Source organism: Pelophylax lessonae (genome assembly GCF_965119305.1).
Source record: "Pelophylax lessonae genome assembly, chromosome: 4".
Taxonomy (NCBI): Eukaryota; Metazoa; Chordata; class Amphibia; order Anura; family Ranidae; genus Pelophylax; species Pelophylax lessonae.
Window position 1 is genome coordinate 139063530 of NC_138771.1, and position 23916 is coordinate 139087445.

General features: G+C 42.6%; 1 protein-coding gene across 6 annotated transcripts in view; it reads right to left on the reverse strand.

Moving 5' to 3' along the window:
- Positions 1-23916, reverse strand: part of ALPK3 (alpha kinase 3) — a 186282-nt gene that overhangs the window by 19139 nt on the left and 143227 nt on the right. For 3 of the 6 annotated variants that reach the window (XM_082256699.1, XM_082256700.1, XM_082256701.1), the window contains exon 1: positions 32-62. Coding sequence is in view for 2 of the 6 variants with exons in the window: in XM_082256704.1 (XP_082112830.1) it covers positions 32-85; positions 671-1117 (501 nt within the window). In the remaining 4 variants the exon portion in view is untranslated. Of the gene's footprint in view, positions 1-31; positions 86-670; positions 1181-1363; positions 1556-23916 lie in introns of those variants that run through there. The other 3 variants (XM_082256704.1, XM_082256705.1, XM_082256703.1) reach the window with 3 other exon arrangements.

Here is a 23916-nt window from a genome sequence, read left to right on the forward strand (position 1 = left end):
CCCTATGTGCCTCTGCTTTTATTGTCTCTACTATAATTGTCTCTGCTCTCTGTATTTTTGCCTTCTGTGCCCCTGCCCTCTGTGACTCTGCCTTTATTGCCTCTGTCTTAATTGTCCCTGCCCTTTGTGCCTCTTCCTTCTTTGCCTCTGCTCTCTGTGCCTCTGCCTTCTTTGCCTCTGCTCTCTGTGCCCCTGCTTTTATTGCCTCTGCCCTCTGTGCCTCTGCTTTTATTGCTTTTTCCTTTATTGTCTCTATCTTTTGTACCTCTGCTTTCTGTGTCTCTGCACTCTTTTCCTTTGCCTTCATTGCCTCTGCCCTTTGTGCCCCTGCTTTTATTGTCTCTACCCTCTGTACATTTTCCTTCTGTGCTTCTGCCTTCATTGCCTCTGTTCTCTGCTCCCCTGCCTTTATTGTCTCTTCATTATGTGCCTCTTTCTTCAATGCCTCTGCCAAATGTGTATCTGCCTTAATTGCCTTAGCCCTCTGTACATCTGCTTTCTGTACCTCTGCCTTTAATGTCTCTATCTTTTGTAACTCTGCTTTCTGTGTCTCTTCACTCTTTTCCTTTGCCTTCATTGCCTCTGCCTTCTGTGCCCCTGCTTTTATTGCCTCTGCCATCAATGCCTCTACTTTTATTGCTTCTACCTTCATTGTCTCTACCCTCTTTACCTCTGCCTTCTGTGCCTCTGCCCTCTGTGCCTCTGCCTTTATTGCCACTGTTCTCTGTTCCCCTGCCTTTATTGCCTCTGCATTATGCGCCTCTTTCTTCAATGCCTCTGCCAAATGTGTATCTGTCTTAATTACCTTAGCCCCCTCTACATCTGCTTTCTGTTCCTCTGCCCCCTGTGCCTCTGCCTTTAATGCCCCTACTTTTTGAGCCTCTGACTTCATTGCCTTATCCTTTTGTGCATCTTCTGTCTGGTCCTCTGCTTTCTGTGCCTCTGCCCTCTTTTCCTTTGCCTTCATTGCCTCTGCCTTCTTTGCTTCCTCCTTCTGAGCTCCTGCCCTCCCTTCCTCTGCCTTCTGTTCTTTTGCCTTCATTGTCTCTGCCCTATGTGCCTCTGCTTTTACTGTCTTTACCTTCATTGTCTCTGCTTTCTGTATTTTTGCCTTCATCGTTCCTGCACTTTGTGCCTCTGCCTTCTTTTGCTCTGCCCCCTGTGCCCCTGCTTTTATTGCCACCACCCTTGTTGCCTCTGCCCTCTGTACCTCTGTCTTTGCCTCTGCCTTATGTGCCTCGCCCTCTACCGAAATTGCCTCTGCCTTGTGTGCCTCTGCCCTCTGTGCCACTGCTTTTATTGCTTCTACCTTCATTGTCTTTACCCTCTGTACCTCTGCCTTCTTAGCCTCTGCCCTCTGTACCTCTGCCTTCTGTGCCTCTGCCCTCTGTGTCTCTGCCTTCAATGCCTCTGCCCTCTGTTCCTCTGCTTTCATTTTCTCTGCCACCTGGCTGAGTTCAAGCTGCTGCTGCAGTAGGGCATATGCTTTCTGTAAAGCCATGTACTCCACTTCTAAATTCTGCAGCTTCTGTAGTGTCTCGGTTCGAGCCTTCTCCTGAAAAAAAACACACACACAACAGTAAAAGATTAATATTAATCCAACCTACAAATTAGATTGAAACACAAACAGTAAATAACATGCTTCATTGCTAATTTAATTCAAAGGTATGACCTGTACAAAAATTAGGCACCTGGCATAGAATTGCTCTATAGTTTAGGGTATTATGAACATTTTCTTGGTAACATCCAGCTTCAATGCATAATGCATGGTTCCTTAATTTCATACTTATCTTTATATTTTTGCAAACTCAAAAACAATATACATACTATCACATCATAAAACATATATTTATGTAGTCAAATTCCAATTGAACCTTGGAAAGGATCATCAGGGGGTCCCTGACGTTGTGGACCACTATCACAAGTTAGAGAAAGAAAGTATAATTATATAGAGGTATATTTTATATTTTACTAAATGTCTATCTTCACAATAATTTTGATTCTGCTCTATGATAATCAAATATGTTGTAACAGTATTTTGAATGTATAATGCAGCAAATGCCAAATTCTGTTTCCCTTATCAAAAGCAAATAGCTGGACCCACTGCTGTCCACTTACTTGTGGGTCCTGCTGGCTGCTGGCAATGCCCTGTTTCTGCTGGAAGCTGACCATGGCCTGTGGGAGCCTGATCAGTGCCCATCAGCTCAGCCTTACTAGTGTCCATCAATGCAGCCTGCTCAGTGCATGGGGATTAGAGAGAGGAGAGTCGCCAGATTACACAGAGCAGGGATCTCCCGCTTACCCGGTGGCCGCTGTAATGCGACGTCCCACCTCCTGGACTGGCTCCTATGATAGACAGCACACTGGTGACGTCTATCATAGGAGCCGGTTCAGGAGGCAGGGCTTTGTATGGCAGCTGCTGTGCCGGGTAAGCGGGAGATCCCCGATCTGTGTAATCTGGCAGCTCTCCTCTCACTCATCACCATGCACTGATGGACACTGGTGAGACTAAGCTGATGGGCACTGATCAGGCTGCATTGATGGGCACTAGTGAGACTGCACTGATGAGCACTGATGGGGCTGAGCTGATGGGCACTGATCTCCCCCCTTACAGTAGGCCAGGGTGAGGTGAGGTCCCCGGACCTCACCTCACCCTGGCCTGCTGTAAGGGGAGATCTATATGGGGGACGGGACCTCACCTCACCCTGGCATGCTGTAAGGGGTATCTATAGGGATCTATATGGGGGACGGGTCCTCATCTTACCCTGGCCTACTATAAGGGGGGAGGTCTATATGGGGGACAGGACCTCACCTCACCCTGGTCTAATAAACAAACTTTAATTTAATCTATATACATTTTGTGGAAAATAACTTATTTTTAGTGTAATTGAACACTTTGTATATTGACCCCCCAAAATAATACCTTGCCACCCCTGTTTTAAAAGTCTAGTTCCGCCACTGGGTGAGCTTATCCTTTAACCACTTGCTGATTTGCATATTTACTGCAGCATGCTGGCTCTGCTGCGTGAAACCACATAGCCCTACGTCGGTCGGGCGCGTGGTGGTGGGAATGCCGATCCACGGGCCTGGCGGCCACAATTGGCACCGGGCACCCAGGATTGCTCTCAGCTGAGAGAGAAGCACTGTCAGTTGTTGTAAACACAGCTGACCGTTCTTCTCTCTGAAATTATCACAGAGCGCCTGTGATCCTTCTATATAGAAACACAGGTCTCTGTGGTCATTTCACAAGCCAATCCCCCCCATAGTTAGAAAACACTCCTCAACGCTCACACTTAACCCTTTGATCACCACTGTGTTAACCCCTTCCCTGCCAATGTCATTATTACAGTAACAGTGCATATTTTTAGCACTGATTACTGTAGTAATGTCACTCGTTCCCCCAAAAGTGTAAAAAATGTCAGTTAGGGGTCCGATCTGTCTGCCGCAATGTTGCAGTCCCGCTAAAAATCACAGATTGCCGCCATTACAGAGCTGTTAGCTACAGGAGGAGCTTTCAATGTGCGAGCTACATGCAGCTTGGTGCATCAAATCAGTGCCATCTTAAGAGCATTATAGGCCCCCGGGCAATGCAGTGCACTGGGGCCCTGCCTACACAATCGCTCACAAGAATAAAAATGCAAATTATCGATAAGGCACAATTTATTGGTAGATGTACGTCGGACCCGCGCAGGAAGCTAGGGGGAAGCCAATGCGCGGGCAAGGCGGCTCCGATTAGGGTGGAGAGAACTGGGGGGACAGGGAAAACCAGGGGGTGGAGAGCACGGAGGGAAGGGGGGAACTGGAAATCACTGAGGGGGGAGCCAGGGAGCACAGAGGGGTGGAGAGCACTGGGGGAGCCAGAGATCATAGGGGGGAAGCTGAAGAACACCGGGGGGGATAAATAGCACCGGGGGGGGGCTAAAGAGCACGGGGGGCTAAAGAGCACTGGGGGGCAAGAGCACTGGGGGTGTTTAGAGCACTGGGGGGTGTTTAGAGCGGGGAATGTTAAGAGCACAGGGGGATGTTAAGAGCAGGGGGGTGTTAAGAGCAGGGGGGGTGTTAAGAGCAGGGGGGTACTAAGAGCACTGGGGGGTGTTAAGAGCACTGGGGGGTGTTAAGAGCAAAGGGGGAGTGTTAAGAGCACAGGGGGGGAGGTTAAGAGTGGGGGGGGGCTGGAAAGCACTAGGGGACTAGCAAGTTGTATAGGAGGGGGATGGGACAGCTGCATATAGATGAATTGATCCTTCCATATTCCTCCTGCTGCCGCTGAATGACTGCAGGAGGCAGAGGAGAATCAGCCATTCAGTGGCAGCAGGAGGAATACGGAAATATGAATTCCGCTATATGCAGCTGTCCCATCCCCTCTCCTATCCAGTACCACACACGAGGCAGCTCACCTTCCCGCCGGCCGCACACAGAGCATGGATGGAGGAGGTGGGTGGAGCCATTCTAGACATGGAGGAGGACGAGGAGGATCCTCCCCCGCTGTGCATGCCGGGTCCTATCCTCCAGACGTCACTGGTTGCTAGATGCCAATCGGCTGGCCATCCTAGCAACCAGTGTAGTGCAGAGCCTGAAGCTACAGCAGCTGGCGCCCGTGGAGGAGCAGGCTGGTCTGGGGGGGCTAGACCACCAGGTAAATTAAACTGGGGGGGACAGATGGGGGTAAATTGCCACCCTGCGTGGGGCCCCTTGGCAAGTGGGGCCCCCGGGAAACCACCAGGCGTGCCCATTCGGAAAGACGGCCCTGCATCAAATTGTCTCTCTTGTCCCAAACAAGAAAGAAAATTAAAATCTAACATCACTGCCTTTTCACTGCCTGACTTTACTCTCCAGATTAACCAAAGCAGTGATTAAAGATGCAGCAGCTCCACAAAGTGGATGAACTAAAAGAAGGTTGATTCCTCTGGGTTTAGACGATGATGTTGCTGGTTGGTTTGATTGCTGTAAAGTTACAGGTTACATCCTGATAGGAAAGTGCTACTAAGCTTGTGGAATTTTAGTGCATGACTTCACATAACTTTGGGTATCACTGGTAGACAGTCTACATTGCAGATTTCCATCACGTCATTATCACTTGGCTACCTTCTCATAGTCACGACTTCTAATTCCAGGAGTGTGTAGGTCACAGTAGCCTCTATGACTTACATGCTCACGCTATTCTGGGTATGTTTCAATGGCTACAGAGGTGTCTGTTTATTTTCTTCAGTGAGAATGATGAAATCACCCACTACTTTTAGTGTAGGTGAATTTAGTTGGGCAATATTTGCAAATCCAAATATGGGAATAGCTAATCAGTGTCAACATTCTGTGCAGCTGAGAATGAAGTCACTTTCTAATTATACAACCAGCCAAGGGTGTAGACATTTATACTTTACTGTCATACTGCATATAAATATATTTACATGCTCCTTGATCACAATGGACTAACACAGTTCTTTAGATACAATGGCTAGTTTGGTAACTGTTACCAGTTACAAAAAAGTAACAATGTTAATATATGAAACTGATTGGCACATTAACAAAGGGTGTATTCCATTATGAGTGTCCCTCTTTTAGGTAGCCAAAAACATATGGTATATGCCATGGCAGGGTAAAATATGACCCAAGTTTTCTTTTTTTTCCCCTAAGATTAAATTATTTTTTAAACTGATATTTAATATAATGTAATTCATAACAAAGAACATTTTGGGTTTTCTGAAGAGAGAACATAGCAATAGCTTTTCCCTTTAAGATTCACTCTCTGTAACAGTTTGTAAGCATGGGATTTTGCTCAGCTGCTTCCCTCTAGTTCCTTGTTAATTACACCAGATGTAGTTGGTTGTAGACAGGTACTTCCTGTCTCTGTTGGCTTGGTCAGAAACACTGACTGGAGGACTTTGATATCTTATAATGCAGAGTTTCCAGGAAGTAGAGACATAATCACCCCACATGGCTATACATATAGGAGCTACTACTGCAATATTTAATCCAGACCAGAAACAGAGACTTCTAGACAAGTGTTCCTGGGTTCTAATAGTATAACTGTTGCAGTTTCTGTGGTTATCTCACATTTGGTGACAGATGCTTCTCTGTCCTTTTGTTATTATCTAACAAACACTGTGCCAGATAGCTAATTGGGTGCTACTGTATTTGTATAGTGGTTACCTTGCAGTATGTTATTACTGGAACCTCTTAAATAGAGCTCCAGATCCTGTTAACTAAGTTAACTCAGTACTTTCACCTAAACAAATTCCAATAGGTAAACATCAGTGCTATAGTGCATATAATAAATTATGAAACAGACTAACAGTACATGCAATTAATCCATATGAAAAATGAATTATATGCGCTACCAGATAGCGGTGTACTGAGCGCCTGAAATAAATAATATGTGTGCCACATCCTAATTGAAGACTAAACTGGAAATATGGGAAAACATTGACTTTGGAGGCACAAGATAACATAAAAACATAAACATTTTATATCATTCTTCTTGATAAAAAAACAGGAAAAGCAAAAATACATCGCCTAAAAAGGCGTCAGTGTACTAGACATCAATATGATATAATACATATAACAAGCAAGTAAAAGCTAATTGATTAAGCATAGTTATCTCAATGATACTTCACATCAGGACGATCAGTTGAAGATGACAGGTATATGAGCTGTCCTCCCAAAGAGATCGATCGATGTGATCATAAATAGATACAGAAGTTCATTGAGCCAGGTTGCTCGACATGTTTTGCATTAAGCTTATTCCAGAGCTAATGATTCAATGCTCTGTATTTTGCTTGTAGATCAGGTATAATAAAAGAGAAGGGAAAACCCAACAGGGAAGGTGGAGTCAGGAGCCTTGGGTAGCTTGGAACAGTAGTTGGAAACGTAGTTCCTGTTAGTACCATCTGGAAGCTTATAGATGCACCAGGCCATCTGGTTGCTCTATCATCACATGATTATATTCCTTGAGTAGTCATACATGGCAGGTTGTCCAAAGTCATACATCGTATGGTAGTGTAGAATGGATAACACTGCTCACAGGTGTATTCCAGTTAGTGCTCCCGAGTTTTCATCTCCACCTTACCCGGATGGGGGGGGGGGGTGTAAACCACCAACTTATGTGTTTATAGATCACACATCCTGGAAATAGATATCTTAGTTAAATAATGTCCCTTCTGGTCTGAGATTTTCTAGCTAGCTTTAGCTTCTGCTCAGTAAACAGCATAAGATAGTGTTGTTATGTGATAAGATGAGGTACTAAGATCTTGAGGAATATAGAATTCAGCTTTACTTACATAGGAGAACAGCATACATGTGTAAGAACAGCATTACAGGAGAGCAGAGAAAAAAAACTTCCTTCCTGTGCAAAATATACAAGCATATATGAACACACAGATGCTTGCATATCACTACCTGCCATCTAAAGTCCTCCCCAAATCATCACTGACTGTGAAAACTTCACATTGGACCTCATGCAACTTGGATTCTCTGCCTCTCATTCTTCCTCCAGACTCTGGGACCTTTATTTGCAAATGAAATGCAAATGTTTCCATAGTCCGTGATGATTTGGGAAGCCATGTGATCTGCAGCTGTTCGTCCACTGTATTTTATCAAGTCCAAAGCCAGCCCAATTCTACCAGGTAATTCTAGAACACGTCATGCTTTCCTCTGAAGACTTATAGAGATGCTGATTTCATTTTCCAGCAGGACTTGGCACCTGCCCACACTGCCATAAGTACCAATACCTGGTTTCATGATCATGGTATCACTGTGCTTGATTGGCCAGCAAACTCGCCTGACCTAAACCCCATAGAGAATCTGTGAGGTATTGTCAAGAGGAAGATGAGAGACACCAGACCCAACAATGCAGACAAGCTAAAGGCCGCTATCAAAGAAGCCTGGGCCTCCATAACACCTCAGCAGTGCCACAGACTGATCACCTCAATGCCACACCTCTATGAGTAATTCATGCAAAATCAGCCCTGACCAAGTATTGAGTGCATACCACACTTTACATGGACATACTTTTCAATAAGCCAACATTTCTGTATTAAAAAGCCTAAATTATCATCAAAATTAAAAGAAAGAAATGCTTGAAATAAATGTCTCTGTGTGTAACCCATCTATATACAATACATGAGTTTCACTTTTTGAATTATGTTACCTTCGATGATAGTCTAATTTTATGAGATGCACCTGTATGGTAGTGTAGCACTGCCCCCTAGGGGGCTGCTGGATATAACACTTTCTGAATACCCCTGGGTTACCCCTAGCAACTATTAGCAGAAAATGAGTTCTGTAGGTCCTTGGCTCAGTCAATGATCAGTCCAGGGGATGTTGTTTTTGTGTCTTTGGTTGCAGAAAAGAAAATTGCTTGCCCAATGGCCTGCTTTAGTCAGGAGCACAGCCCCAGCCTGCTAATGGACAAAGAAGAAGCAACACTGATGGCGCCATCCCACACTCCTTCTGTTTCTCATTCTGTCATCAAGCATGCCTGCACTGCAGCAGAGCTTACTTTCCTGACCAGACAACTGCTGGAAACTGCGCGAAGACCCAGGCAACACATAGGCATAGTAGGAGTAATTAGATGATACAGGATGCTCTGGGGCGCACTGTTGTCATGGGGCACACAATGACAAAGCTTTGCAGAGAAAGGTGAATTTGACCTCTTGGTCTTAGACAATTTGGATTAGCATGCTATGAAGCAAGGTATTTTTGAAAAGTGGTCTACCATTAACAAATTAACCACACAGCTATTAGAAGGAGAAAGGTCAGCAATAAAGTCCATGGAGAGGCGGTGCCATGGTTCTGAGAACAGGTAACAAGAGGACCTGCAAGTGCATGGGTAGGAGACTTGGTTTAAGCACAAGTGTCACACACATTTAATGGGTATATTTTTGGAGATTGGGCCATCAGTAGATGCAGGAAAAAAACAAGAGGATTTGATGGACATCAGGATGAAGAGCTTGCTGTTGTGGGCCCTATGTAGTATTTTAATTCTTTTTCCAGAGGCACCAGAGCCTTGCCTGGAAGAATAGTGGATTCTTGGATTGAGGTCAGGACCAAGATAAAAGTAGTCAGAATAATTAATTCTGGCTCATCATGGTATTCAGGGTCTTAGAAGTCAGAGGAACCTCCAGTACTGGAGGTTTTTATGGTTTGTGTACATGGTGATTCGATAAGTTATTCCTCCTTAGAGATATCTTCACTCTTCAAGGGTCAGTTTTATAGCAAGCAATTTTTGAGATAATGAATATCTGAGGCTCTTCCTAGCATAGGGTCTTCTCTCCAGGGTTTCACCAGCTTTGAACAAATCCCTAAGGGTCTAAACGTGGGGGATATTGAATAGAAGATATAGGCTGCTATCGAGTGCTAATAGGGCCAAGAGGAAGCAGACTGCAGATATCCCCCACATATTGGTGGGAGAGGTGAGAGGTGAGAGGTGAGAAATTAAACACATGAACTTTTCCATTACTGTTCTGCCTTATACCTTGGATGTCAAAGACCCATCTGTAAATTGTATTGTCTAGCCAACATAGCCCAGTCAGAGAGGGACCTAAAAAACTAGAGAGGCAAGCAAGAAGCCAAGAGACTGTGTTTTGATTAAATATTTGCAGCTATCGTGTGCCCCACTCTCCTTCCCAACTCTTCATGTACTGTATCTCACAAAAGTGAGTACACCCCATTTATAAAAATGTGAGTACACCCCTCACATTTTTATAAATATTTTATTATATCTTTTCATGTGTCAACACTGAAGAAATGACACTTTTCTAAAATGTTAATATAATATATATATATATATATATATATATATATATATATATATATATATATATAATACATATAAATGTGTGAATTTGCTGTCCCCTCAAAATAACTCAACCCACAGCCATTAATGTCTAAACTGCTGGCAACAAAAGTAACTACACCCCTAAGTGAAAATGTCCAAATTGGGCCCAAAGTGTTAATAATTTGTGTGGCCACCATTATTTTCCAGCACTGCCTTAACCCTCTTGGGCACGGAGTTCACCAGAGGTTCACAGGTTGCCACTGGAGACCTCTTCCACTCCTCCGTGACAACATCACCGAGCTAGTGGATGTTAGAGACCTTGCACTCCTCCACCTTCCATTTGAGAATTCCTTACAGATGCTCAATAGGGTTTAGGTCTGGAGACATGCTTGGCCAGTCCATCACCTTTGCCCTCATTTTCTTTAGCAAGTCAGTGGTCATCTAGGAGGTTTGTTTGGCATCGTTATCATGTTGCAATACTGCCCAGCAGCCCAGTCTCCAAAGGAAGGGGATCATGCTCTGCTTTAGTATGTCACAGTACATGTTGGCATTCATGGTTCCCTCAATGAACTGTAGCTCTCCAGTGCCGGCAGCACTCATGAAGCCCAGACCATGACACTCCCACCACCATGCTTGACTGTAGGCAAGACACACTTGTGGTTGTACTCCTCACCTGGTTGACGCCAAACATGCTTGACACCATATGAACCAGATAAGTTTATCTTGGTCTCATCAGACCACAGGACATGATTCCAGTAATTAATGTCCTTAGTCTGCTTGTCTTCAGCAAACTGTGTACGGGCTTTCTTGTGCATCATCTTTAGAAGAGTATTCCTTCTGGGATGACAGCCATGCAGACCACTTTGATGCAGTATGCCGCGTATGGTCTGAGCACTGACAGGCTGACCCCTCACCCCTTCAACCTCTGCAGCAATGCTGGCAGCACTCATACGTCTATTCCCCAAAGACAACCTCTGGATATGCCGCGGTTTACGTGCACTCAACTTCCTTGGTTGACCATGGCGAGGCCTGTTCTGAGTGGAACCTGTCCTGTCAAACTGCTGTATGCTCTAGGCCACCATGCTGTAGCTCAATTTCAGGGTCTTGGCAATCTTCTTATAGCCTAGGCCATCTTTAGGTAGAGCAACAATTTTTTCGGATCCTCAGAGAGTTCTTTTCCATGAGGTGCCATGTTGAACTTCCAGTGACTGGTATGAGAGAGTGAGAGTCATAATACCAAATTTAACACAATTCACACCTGAGACCTTGTAACACTAACGAGTCACATGACACCGGGAAGGGAAAATGGCTAGTTGGGCCCAGTTTGGACATTTTCACCTAGGGGTGTACTCACTTTTGTTAGCTTCAGTTTAGACATTAATGGCTGTGTGTTAAGTTATTTTTGTGGGGACAGCAAATATACACTGTATTAAAAGCTTTATACTTACTACTTTACATTGTAGCAAAGTGTCATTTCTCCAGTGTTGTCACATGAAAAGATATAATAAAATATTTACAAAAATGTGATGGGATGTTCTCACTTTTGTGAGATACTGTATATGTCCAATCATTCTTCAAAACCCAAAGCAAAGTGACTGGCACATATCATTTTGATCAACCTGAGGACAATAACTTCTGAGATATATGTGCCTGGGACATTTATTACCAAGTAAGTAGATCTGGGACATTCATACAGTTATATTCCTTTAAAATGTGTCTGCCGGTTTACCAATAGCACTACAAGGAAAATAAAAGCAGGGCTTTTGTAGAACATGAATGATGCAGTGAGAGGGACATAGCTGCACATTATTCATTAGGCTCAATTTAGATTCACTTTGAAAAGTGAAACTTCACTTTGACAAGTGCACAGCTCTTTGGATTTTGTTATTCAGCTCTAACGTTTTTGAACAGCCACAGTTCAGATGCTTAATTCATTTATGTTTTATTCATTATTATAAATTTTTGCATTTGTGAAAAATACCTGATGCTACTCAACTATTTCAATAACTTGGTAGATTCCAATAGAATACTTTTGAACTACTGGGGAGATTTTGTTTTAAAGAAGGCGCAGGGGCGTCAGGTCCAGTGCTGTAAGGGAATGAAATTAGACGGCAGCAACTCCCATTGATGACGCATTGACTTCAGAGCAGAAGGATTTAGCGATGTCCAGACATCCCTACATTCTTGGGTATCCAACGTGAACAATGGTTCACCTGATTTAGTAATAATCACTTTGCAAAGTTGAGGTCTCCCTCGCTAGTACAGAGGCCGCCAGTTGCACGCACAGTGTCACGCACACAGACAATAACGGCTTTGTCTAGGAGATGTCTTTTTACTATTTATTGGTGAAGGACTTGAACAGGAGAAGGGTTTAGGGTCAATTGATAATCCAAAATGATAATAGCAATTAAAGGGATTGCAAACTGTCCCAGGAGCTGTCTCCTAACCAGCATCTACAGGTACACGATCATGCCACTAGTGAAGGGAGACACAGTGGAGCTCTCCCCTTCCTTTTTCACCAGCTGACTGACCACCCCAGGACAATTCTGACTATCATCTCACAAGTTATCTACCAGACCATTTACCGTTACACGCATGTTGATGCTTAAGCCTTGATGATCCATGGATGAGGCCCCCTTTGGACCACCCCATCAATAAATGGTGTTGGCAGCAGCTGGTTATACGATGAATATTGTTTGACATTGTTTATATGGATGTTTACATATACTGAGAGCTCGACTGTAATTTGCTTCCTGAAGAACTGGGCGGTAACCCATGAAACGCAACTGCATCGAAAGTCGCAGCAAGCCATTCGTCACCCGATCCTACAAGGGTTGATGATTCAGTTTTACACTGTATAGTAGAAATACAACCATGTACATGGAATCGTTGAATTATGTTATGTCTCTTTTGTATATCTCAATAATTGTAAATCTTTTATAATATTTAGTTGATAATTTTTAACCCATTGGTACCGTTAAATTCCTTAACAAGTGTATAGGGTCCTTTTGTGCAATCTTCTTTTTTAGGGCTTAGTCCCTTGTTTTCCAGTCTATTCTGAACACCTCTGCTGGGGTAGAAGGGCCTCATCCAGATCGGTCACCTACAGCCTGTAGGCCAAGAGGGTCTGTACCTGGACCCCAAAAGCAAGAGCGGGACCAGTCTGTAATGTTCATGGTCATAGCTGGATCCTGTAGGCAGTGGTCTCCAGGGTACAAAGTATTAGGTGACCTTGCGAGCAGGGTGCTTCAGAGGTTCAGGGTAGTGATCTCTAAGGAGGGAAATTGAGTCCCTGAAGACAGTAGCTTTTCCTGGTTCATCCCCAAGATAAGGTAGTTAAGACCTCTGCCCCCTTTTCCCACCTAGGGTAGTTTCTTTGTTTCACTTGGATCTGGACAATGTTTTGTCAACCTTTTTTGATAATTCCTAACATCCTAAGGATGTTGTTCAAACTGTTTGAACTTATCTGAAGTCTACAACTTCATCTCAACAGTCCCAGTTAGCTTTAGCTGAGAGCCCTCGCATGGGTAAGGCTGCCTTAAAATCCTCCACTATTCCTAGGTGGATTTGCCTGCTTCTTTCTCAGGTCTATGGCATCAAAGGCAACATTCCTCCTTTCCCAGTCAAGGCCCACTTCACCAGGAGGGTCAGTGCTTCCTTGGAGATTCAGCATCAAGCTTTTGCTGTTCCTTTTGTAAGGCTGCTACTCAATCCACTTTTCATGTATTTACTAGCTTCTAACAGTTAGATGTTCACATCTCGGCTTTGTAGTGGAGTCTCCCCTTTTCTGTTTTTTGGTTTGGGCATGTTGGCCTTGTTGCTGTGTTGCCCTCCCCTGATATTCAGTTGTACATCCAAAGTAGTGTTGAATATGACCTGTTATGATATGAAAATAGGATTTCACTTCACAGCAGGTATACCCATCCCTTCAAAATGTGTTAAATAACATATAATTATATTGTATTGAGTGGAGAAAAAATATATAACTAAAACTGCAAATATAATATAACAAAACATTCACAAGGTAATTCAAAAGGGAAATACTTTGAACTGACAATCATGCAGTACTATATTTCTGGGCTAGGGCTTGTCATGCTAATACTTTGAACACTTTGGAAGTATAAACTATTAAATGAGGATTTGCAGAACAGAAAATCCAGGAAGTATAAAGCAGTAAGTAAGGTGGTATGCAACATTTAAAGTGTTTTAAAAAAGCTAGGACTTGCAGCACATTTTAAAACCTCTGAAATGTGCTTGGAAGTATGAAACTTGTGACCCAGTGTTATACTGTATAGCGGATGTGATATTGTAATGCAAATTAAAAATTTATACTGTATATACAATATAAAAAAGTTACATTATTTACGTAGTATTAAAGTTTTGACCTTGAATACTATGTAACTTTGATGTAACTTTTTTAACTTTTCATTAAGGAATTTTTGTGTAGCAATCCCACTTCTTTTATATATATATATATATATATATATATATATATATATATATATATATATATAAAGGGCCTTGATTGCTCTGCACTTATACTCATGACCGATGTGCACCTCACCCTCAGAACTTTGTTATATATATATATATATATTATATACTGTATATACACAATGGTATGCTAATATAAGATTCAGGTATCTGTTGCACTATATTTCCTCTGCACAGTTATGCTACTGGTGACTGTTTTGTAATGTTACATCTGTGGTTTGTACATTTTGAATATTTATAATGCCGGCCTTAATCCTGTTTTTCAGTTAACCAATTTCCCTACTTAAAGCGGAGTTCCGCCTCCCCCTCCACCCCCTCCAAATATGAAAAGTCAGCAGCTACACATACTGTAGCTGCTGACTTTTAATATTAGGACACTTACCTGTCCTGGAGTCCAGCAATGTCGGCACCGCAGCCAATGTTTCCATCGGCTGTCGGGTGCTGCCGCCGCCATTGCAAGTAAGGTAACCCAGCAGTGAAGCCTTGCGGCTTCACGGGCGGGTCCCTACTGCGCATGCCTATTGGCTCGGCGGTGGAGGAGGGAGGAGGGGGCCGAACTTCCGAGGGCCGGTGCCGCCGCACCGTATCCCGGAAGTGGGGAAGGGTACCTGTCAAAAACAAGTACCCGTTCCCCCCTCCCCCCTGAAAGGTGCCAAATGTGGCACCAGAGGGGGGGGAACAAAAGAGTGGAAGTTCCACTTTTGGGTGGAACTCCGCTTTAATTGGGATATTAATAACAAACTACTGTTTGATTTTCTGTTTTGTTTCTTTAACTCATGCTGATCACATAACATATATGTACAGCAGCTAAGAGGGTGATAATTAACCACTTCTGGACCAGAAGATTTTACCTCCTTAATGACCAGGCCATTTTTTGTGATACGGCACTGCGTTACTGTAACTGACAATTGCGTGGTCGTGCGCTGCTGTACCCAAATAAAATTGATGTCCTTTTTTTCCCCACTAGTAGAGCTTTCTTTTGGTGGTATTTGATTACCTTTTTATTTTTTGAGCTATAAACAAAAAAATAGCAACAATTCTGAAAAAAAAAAAAATATATATATTTTTTGCTTTCTGCTATAAAACACAGCCAATACATTAAAAAAAAAAAAAATCTAGATTTATGGCATTTTTATTTATGAATTTTTTTTATTAGTAATGTCGGCGATCAGTGATTTTTAGCGGGACTGCGATATTGCGGCCAACAGACTGGACACCTAGCTGACACTTTTGACACTTTTGAGGGGACCAGTGACACTACTACAGTAATCAGTGCTAGAAATATGCACTGTTACTGTACTAATGACACTGGCAGGGAAGGGGTTAAAACCAGGGACGATCAAGGGGTTAAGTGTGCCCCTAGGGGATGCTTTCTAACTGGGTGGGGGGTGGATTCCCTGGATGAACATAGAGATCTATGTTTCTGAATAGCAGGAACACAGGATCCCTGTGTTCATCTGTGTCAGAATGGTGGTCTGCTTTGTTTACATAGACAGACTGCTTTTTTGTCTCTATGGGGAGCGATCGTGAGTGGCCAGCAGACATCGCGTCTGCCAGACCTGATGATTGGCTCCCCCACTGGCTATTACATGAAATGATGTACAGGTACATCATTTCATGTAATAAAGCCAACCTGCCACAGTATATGTGCAGCGGCTGGTCGGCAAGTGGTTAATATGCACACACTGCACATATGCATTCATGGCGAGCAAAGTTTCTGTTCTAAGAGCACACTCAGTGCACATTCCCAGCTAACTGATCAAGCTGTCACAAACAGCTCCTTGGTCTCTGGTTATGGGTAGGGATGGGCTAACGGTTTGGGCTGAGCCTAAGTTTGGCCCAAACATCGTCCGTTCGGGTGTTTGCAGAACACCCAAATTTTCTGTGCACTCTGCGGGATGTTCCCCTGCCAAACACACAGTCAATAGGTTGTTAAGGAGTTCTGCCCCCCCCACCCCAAAGCACCTTGTCCTCATGTTGCCTACAACGTACCCCATACTTATTGAAAAGGGGGGCTGGGATCTGGGGGCCCCCTCGTTAAAGAGGGCTTTCAGATTCCGATAAGCCTTCTGCCTGCAGACACCACAAAACCACCGCCCACTGTTGTCTGGAAGAGTCCCTTGTCCCCATCAGAATGGGGACAGGGAGCTTTGGGGTGGGGGGGGCACAGCGCCCCTGCCCCAAAGCACCCCCCCATGTTGAGGGCATGTGACCTGGCATGGTTTAGGAGGGGTGGTGCTCGGCCGTTTCCTGGTCTGCCAGGGTGCATGCTCGGATAAGGGTCTGGTATTGATGGGGTTCCCGTTAAAATTCATACCAGACCCAAAGAGCCTGATATGCATGGGGGGGGGGGGGGGAGAGACCCCACGTCTTTTTTTCCTTTTTTTTTATTGCCAGCAATAACTTTCACCCGCAGCAATCAATTTAAATGTCTTTTTTTTTTTCTTTACAAAAAGGTCAGTTTTTTTGCAGCAGGTTCAGATGTGCCACTTTACAGGCAGACTAAGGGGACCCCCCAGGCACTATTTGAAAGAAATGTTTCATTTTTATTGTTTCACTTTAAGCATCATTAAAATCACTGCTCCTGCAAAAACCTTTTTTAAAAGTTTTTTTGCATTGATTTATGTCCCCCAGGGCAGTGCCTGAGCCCCCATACCATTTTTATTTCCAATAACTTGCATATAAGCCTTTAAAATAGGGATTTTTCATGTTCAGGTCCCATAGACTGTAATAGAGTTTGTGGCTCGGGTCCAAACGTTTTCCCTGTTCGGGAGTTCTGGTGCAAACCAAACTGGGGGATGTTTGGCCCATCACTAGTTATGGGGATGGGCTAACAATCATGTGACCATTGTAACAGCCAATCACAATGATCACATGTTCATCCCTCCCTCCAGCATAAAGACCCATTTGAAGGGTCGCAAGGACTGGGCAGGAAGGGGGTCAATCTTTTTCCTTTTTGGGAATGTGTTATAATTTGTATTGTAAGGTATACATTATACATGTCTGGTACATTTCATTATACTGTACATTGTGGTTCTGACACATTTCCTGAATGTATGAATTTACTCTAATATAAAATAATTAAAAACTTTTCATGTTTATTACCACATAAAATAGGGTCAGGCTAAAGCTTTGAATTGCACTCTAGGAGCTCCTACCCCAAAAGTAGCCTGACATATAATTTATAGGTGTCCCATACAAACATGAGACACTATATCTTCTTGACCTTGGACATGTTTATGGAAAGTGTTGGAGGACACAAGGAAAATCAGTGCAGCAGAAAGCAAAAGATGAAGCACGGTACCACCTGCTCTATTTCAAATGCATTTCTATTTGATCTGGTATGAGCCTAGTGATCACTCCAAGAGATGGATAGAGTCCACTTACATGACTTTTAATGTTTGGCATGTAGAATTATTTTGGGGACCTAACCTACAGGCTTGTCATATCTGTCAGCATAGAGGTGAAATGCTAATCTTTACCATTCAGGGAAGACTGCAGAAACTAATTTAAGAATTAAGACGAACCGCACTTATAAATCTTTATATTGAAATAGCTACATCATTTTCTCTTACTCATACTGCCACTATTTCTATGTTCAACATAATAAATCAGGATATTTTGAATACACTGGAAGTTAAGAGACATTAATGAAACCATCCTGTGAAAACTGTTGCTCCAATATAAATACTGTATAGTAATAATATTAATAATAACCATAATAATTATAATTGCAGAGAGTGCAATATGAAAAACAGAAATTAAACTATGAATGGTTGTTTGGGCTGAATATTTGTCTCACAAAGAGGCAAAACTTTTGCAATACTATATTATTATTAAAACGTATACTTTATAGCATGCAAACTAGTAAATGGCATGAAAAACATGGATATAATAAATTCATATTCTAATTTGTTGTGGTGGCATATTATTGTAATTTCTTTGCACTGGGAAAAAAAACTCTTATATTTCTCTTGGTGTCTTGTATATATATATACGCCTCTTCATCTGTTGGTGTTTCAGAGGCCTCCTGACACATCTCTGCACTCTTTAAAATTATATCAATGACCAGGAATGAAAGTGTAAAAATGTTTCCATCCTAGAAATGGTGCTGTGCATTGGCTAATTATAAAAAGCAAGGTTATAAAATTAAAATTCACACAGAGCTACAAAAACCTAACTGGAAAATTGTGTTTTTTAAAGGGAACATACGTATAAAACTAACCACCATGATTTAAAATTCCATCAATATTTGCCAATTGCCAAGATCCTGAAACTGAGCTGCAGCATGGTGGCCAAGACCATACAGTGGTTTAACAGGACAGGTTCCACTCAGAACAGGCTTCGCCATGGTTTGCCAAAGAAGTTGAGTGCACATGCTCAGTGTCATATCCAAGGTTGTCTTTGGGAAGTAGACTATAAGTGCTGTCAGCATTGCTACAGAGGTTGAAGAGGTGGGGGGGGGCAGCCTGGGAATGCTCAGACCATACGCCGCATGGCTGTCATCCCAGAAGGAAGCTTATTCTAAAGATAATGCACAAGAAAACCCTCAAACAGTTTGTTGAAGACAAGCAGACTAAAGACATGGATTACTGGAACCATGTCCTGTGGTCTGATGAGACCAGGATTAACTTATTTACATTAAATGGTGTCAAGCGTGTGTGGTGGCAACCAGATGAGGAGTAAAAAGTCAAGTGTGTCTTGCTTACAGTCAAGCACGGTGGTGGGAGTGTCATGGTCTGGCGCTCTATGAGTGCTCCTGGCACTGGGGAGCTACAGTTCATTGAGGGAACAATGAATGCCAACATGTACTGTGACATACTGAAGCAGAGCATGATCCCCTCCTTTCAGGGACTTGGACACAGGGCAGTATTCCAACATGATAATGACCCCAAGCACACCTCCAAGACGAGAACTGCCTTGCTAAAGAAGCTGAGGGCAAAGGGGATCGACTGGCCAAGCAAATCTCCAGACCTAAATCCTATTGGACATCTGTGGGGCATCCTCAAATGGAAGGTGGAAGAGCAAAAGGTCTCTAAAATCCACCAGAGGATTACTGTGGCAACCTGTAAAGCTCTGGTGAACTCCATGATCAAGAGGGGTGAGGCAGTGCTGGAAAATAATGGTAGCCTTACAAAATATTGACACTTTGGGCCCAATTTGGACATTTTCACTTAGGGGGTGTACTCACTTTTGTTGCCTGCGGTTTAGACAATAATGGCTGTGTGTTGAGTTATTTTGAGGGGACAGCAAATTTACACTGTTATACAAGCTGTACACTCACTACTTTACATTGTAGCAAAGTGTCATTTCTTCAGTGTTGTCACATGAAAAGATATAATAAAATATTTACAAAAATGTTAGGGGTGTACTCACTTTTGTGAGATACTGTATATGCAATAAACATTTCCATTTTCTTAACTTGATTGATAAGGGGATAATTTGATGCCTTTTTCAGGTCACCTGCTCCCTCTGGATATAGCAAGAGGTAAAGATCTCAATTAAACAGGAATCTAGGTGATGCCGGAAAGCCATTTTGATGTCTACATATTGTGCAATTTGGAATTTGCCTGCCATACAGTATAAAAGCTTCCACCATTGTTTATTTATGGTTGTTCTCCTCCTCTTTGCTAAAGTCATGCCAGCAGTATTCTTGATAGATTGAAAAGGGGAAAAGGTGGCCTGTTTAGAGGTAGGCTAATGAGAAAGCATTTGCCATAGTCAAGGCAAGAGATAATAAGAGAACGAATTAGTAGCTTGGTGGTGTCATTGGTTGAGAAGGGATGCACTTTGGAATTGGTATAGAGGTGAAGGTGGCAAAATTTGATCAGTGATTGGAATTTGAAATTACATCTAGTACCCTGGCAAGAGGGAAGGGACTGATAGTTGTGTTATTGATCTTGATAGAAAAGTCAAGGAGTAGGAGCCCAGGGACAGGAAATATTATAAGTTCAGTTTTAGAAAGACTGAGTTTTAGGAAGTGGTGTGACATTCATGCTTATGTGTCACTTAGTAAACTAGTGATGTTCTTGGAAACTGATTAGGTGAGGTAAGGAGTAGAGATAGAGATTTGGGTGTCCTCAGCATAGAGATGGTATTGGAAGCCATGGGAGGTAATCAACTGAACAAGGGAGGAGGGGAAGATAGAGAATAGAAAGGGTTCAAGAAAGAAGCTTTGGAGAAGCACTAAAGTGAAAGGAGAAGGAGTGGTAGGAGACACTGAAGAAACGCTTGGATAGGTAGGAGGAGAACTAGGAAAAAGCAGTGTCTTGGAGGCCAAAGGAGTAGGGATTTTTAAGAGGAGGATGGTCAACTGTATCAAAGGCAACAGAAATATATAGTAGTATGAGCATGGAGTAGCTGTATGGAGCTACTCCAGTATGGAGTATGAAGTCGAGAAGGTTGTTGTCAGAGAGACAGTTGCTCAGTTGGTTGTAGACTAGGCATTCTATAAATTTAGGTATTTGGGGTAATTTAGGGATGGTGTGGTATTTTTAAGTATGGGATGACAAGTGCATGTTTTAGGGGTGAGGTGAAGATGCCAGTAGAGAAAGGGAGATTGAAGTCTTGATTTACAGAGCATAGAATAGAGAAAGAGTTTGACCAGAGTAGTTGTGGGGGAACAGGATCTGGGGGCAGATGGCTAGTTGGACATTCAAGAAGAGTTTAAAATCCTCTTTTGTAGCAACAGAGCCAAAAGAGGAAAGTATTGAATGTGGTGGTAGATATGATATGTTAAGTAGAGGACATCTCTAGACAGTGGAGGTCTCATAATGAAATGCATTTTACTTGTTTTGAAATGATTAGCAATGTCCTGGGTAGGGAAAGTTAGGGGGGCAGGGGGCGTAGTTGGAAACAAAGTAGAGAGTCAATAGTAAAAAAGAGTTGATGAGGAAATGGATAAGAGGGAGTTAAGAAGAGGGGAATAGGTTTGTTTGGCAGTAAACTCTGTATTGTCAAAAGTATGCAGCTATAACAGCTTCAACTCTTCTGGGAAGACTGTCCACAAGGTTTAGGAGTGTGTCTATGGGAATGGTTGACTATTCTTCCAGAAGCGCATTTGTGAGGTCAGGTACTGATATTGGACGAAAAGGCCTGTCTCACAATCTCTGCTGTATTTCACCCCAAAGTTGTTCTATCAGGTTGAGGTCAGAACTCTGTGCAAGCCTGTCAGGTTCCCCCCCCCAAAGTCACTCATCCATGTCTTTATGGACCATGCTTTGTGCACTAGTCCAAATCATTTGGTGGAGGGGGGATCGTGTTGCGGAGTTGTTTTTCAGGGTTTGGGCTTGGCCCCTTAGTTCCAGTGAAGGGAACACTTAAGGCATCAGCATACCAATACATTTTGTACAGTTTCATGCTCCCAACTTTGTGGGAACCGTTTGGGGATGGCCCCTTCCTGTTCCAATATGACTGCGCGCCAGTAATGGGATGCCATAAAAGTTTGTGTGTGTAAAGACAGGTGTTCCTATACTTTTGACAATATAGTGTATATACAGGGCAAAATCTTACAGATTTTGTTTTAAGCCACAATCACTCAAGAGCACAGCTATGTCTCTTGAAGCATCTGTTGTTATCAGTTGCTAATGAGCTGTTGTACACAGAACTGGCTAGGTCAAGGCAGGATGGGGTGAGATTTTATTGTAGAGGTGGTCAGTACCAAAATAGAGAACAGACAGTTTAAAGTGCCAATGGTTTGTATGGGTAACTGTGCTGGTTGGTGAGATGGGGGTTGCAGACAGGGAGAGGGTGAAATTGATAAGGCTGTGATCAAAGAGGAGAAAAAGGGGTTGGGGTGCTTGCAAGGGAGTGCAGAGGTAGGTGAATATAAGGTCAACAGTGTAACATCAGAGTGAGTAGAAATATGTATCTATAGTATTAAGACAAATTATGAGGTTAGGTTAAGAAGTTGAGAGGTAGCCAGAGGCATTCAGATGAGGTTTATATGTACTTGAAAAATAATAAAATAAGCTTGTGTTTGCATTTAGGAAACATATATAGATTTGCTTGGTAACTGTGAAAATACTTCTGAAAAGCCCTACTAATTAAACCAAAGACGAAAGCTAACCTAATGTATTTTTAGTAGTGAAATCAGCAGTTGCAAAGAATTTAGTTGTTTAACCGTAAAAAATCACTTGATCTCCTGCAGCATGTCTGTAGTCTTTGACCATATCTACAAGCTTGCCCCCTAGTGTTTGACCATCTCCTATTGCATGTCTGCATGTTGCATGCCTGCATCTGTCTCTGCAGCTTTCTATAGTAAAAGCATTCACTGAATATTATTTGTGGCCATTTGGTGATGTCTAAAGCTGCACATTTTAACCATTTATCAAGAAAGTTGGTTATCATTGGCCTGCATAGTTGCTCATTGCTAAAGTTATTCCCAGTTGTATGCTGAAGCAAATATACGTATTATCTTTTGACAGCTGTTCACATAGTACTAATGAGCAATCTCTGTGTGTTGTGACTTAGCTGTGTGCCTTGGAGACATCCTTAATGATATTAAATGCATAGATGGATTTTGCCAGTTGCATTATGGAATGGTTATCATGCAAAAAAAAATAGAACACTTAGCTCGAAATGGAATTTGGTTAAATGGGAAAAATATCCATAAAACATAATTAAATATGAACGTTTAACCAGAAAAGTCATACCTAAAAAAAAAAAAAAACAGTAGGCAATATTCCCTTAGGTAGTGTAAGTTTTAGATGGAAAGGAAAGGAAAACTGTTTCTCTACCTACAGCAAACTCGTCTTAATCACTTGCATCCTGTAAAACAAGAAGTTTTAAGCAAAAATAAACCCATAGATTTAACAGTTTAACAAAACAGTTACATTTCTGGCACGTGCCGGGAATGTAACTCTCACATTGGTTGCGCTGTCAACCAAACTGTCAAACCATCCAATGGATGATGTCATAACTGATCACATGTGCAGCATCATGGCAGTTAAAGATCAAACAGAGGCCATAATGGCAGCTTCCTTGGCTGAAAACTTTAGGAGGGTTTACTTCCACTTTAATACTTACCTTTCTGCCTGGGTGTTTGGTAATTCTCTACTCTTTTGAAGAGCTATAGGTGCTGCTGATATCCAACACCTGAGAATGGGTCAAAAAACCTGGTCCTCTCTGAGCACTGTGGTTCCTTCTGCCAGCTGCAATGTCACTTCTATGTTCTGTAGTGGCATTGCAGCTGGTGGAAAGAACCACAGTGCCTATCAGGGGATCAGACATGTTGGATACCAGAAGCGCTTGTAGCTCTTCAAATGAGCAAAGATCAACACACTGCCTACCAGTAAAGTACATTTAAAAAGTCTTCTAACAGGATAAAGGTAATTTAATTTTTTTTTTACCAAGGAACGGGGTTGCTTTAAGAAAAAAAATGTTGAACCAGCAAATGTATAATGGGATCACACATCTTACTGCATGAAAATCCAGAATTTGAAATGTCTGTCCTCGTCACTGCCCTTAGTTACTTATTATTTCACTTTGTACATCACAATTAATCATGAGAACTATGTAATATTTGCAAACAGTTGCATGTGAAGAGTAATATTTTACATCACAGTTACATCAATGCATCATGTGATGCGAATACTTCAGGATCGTATGTGACAGCTGAGCCATAAGTTATTTTGCACAAAAGAGGAACA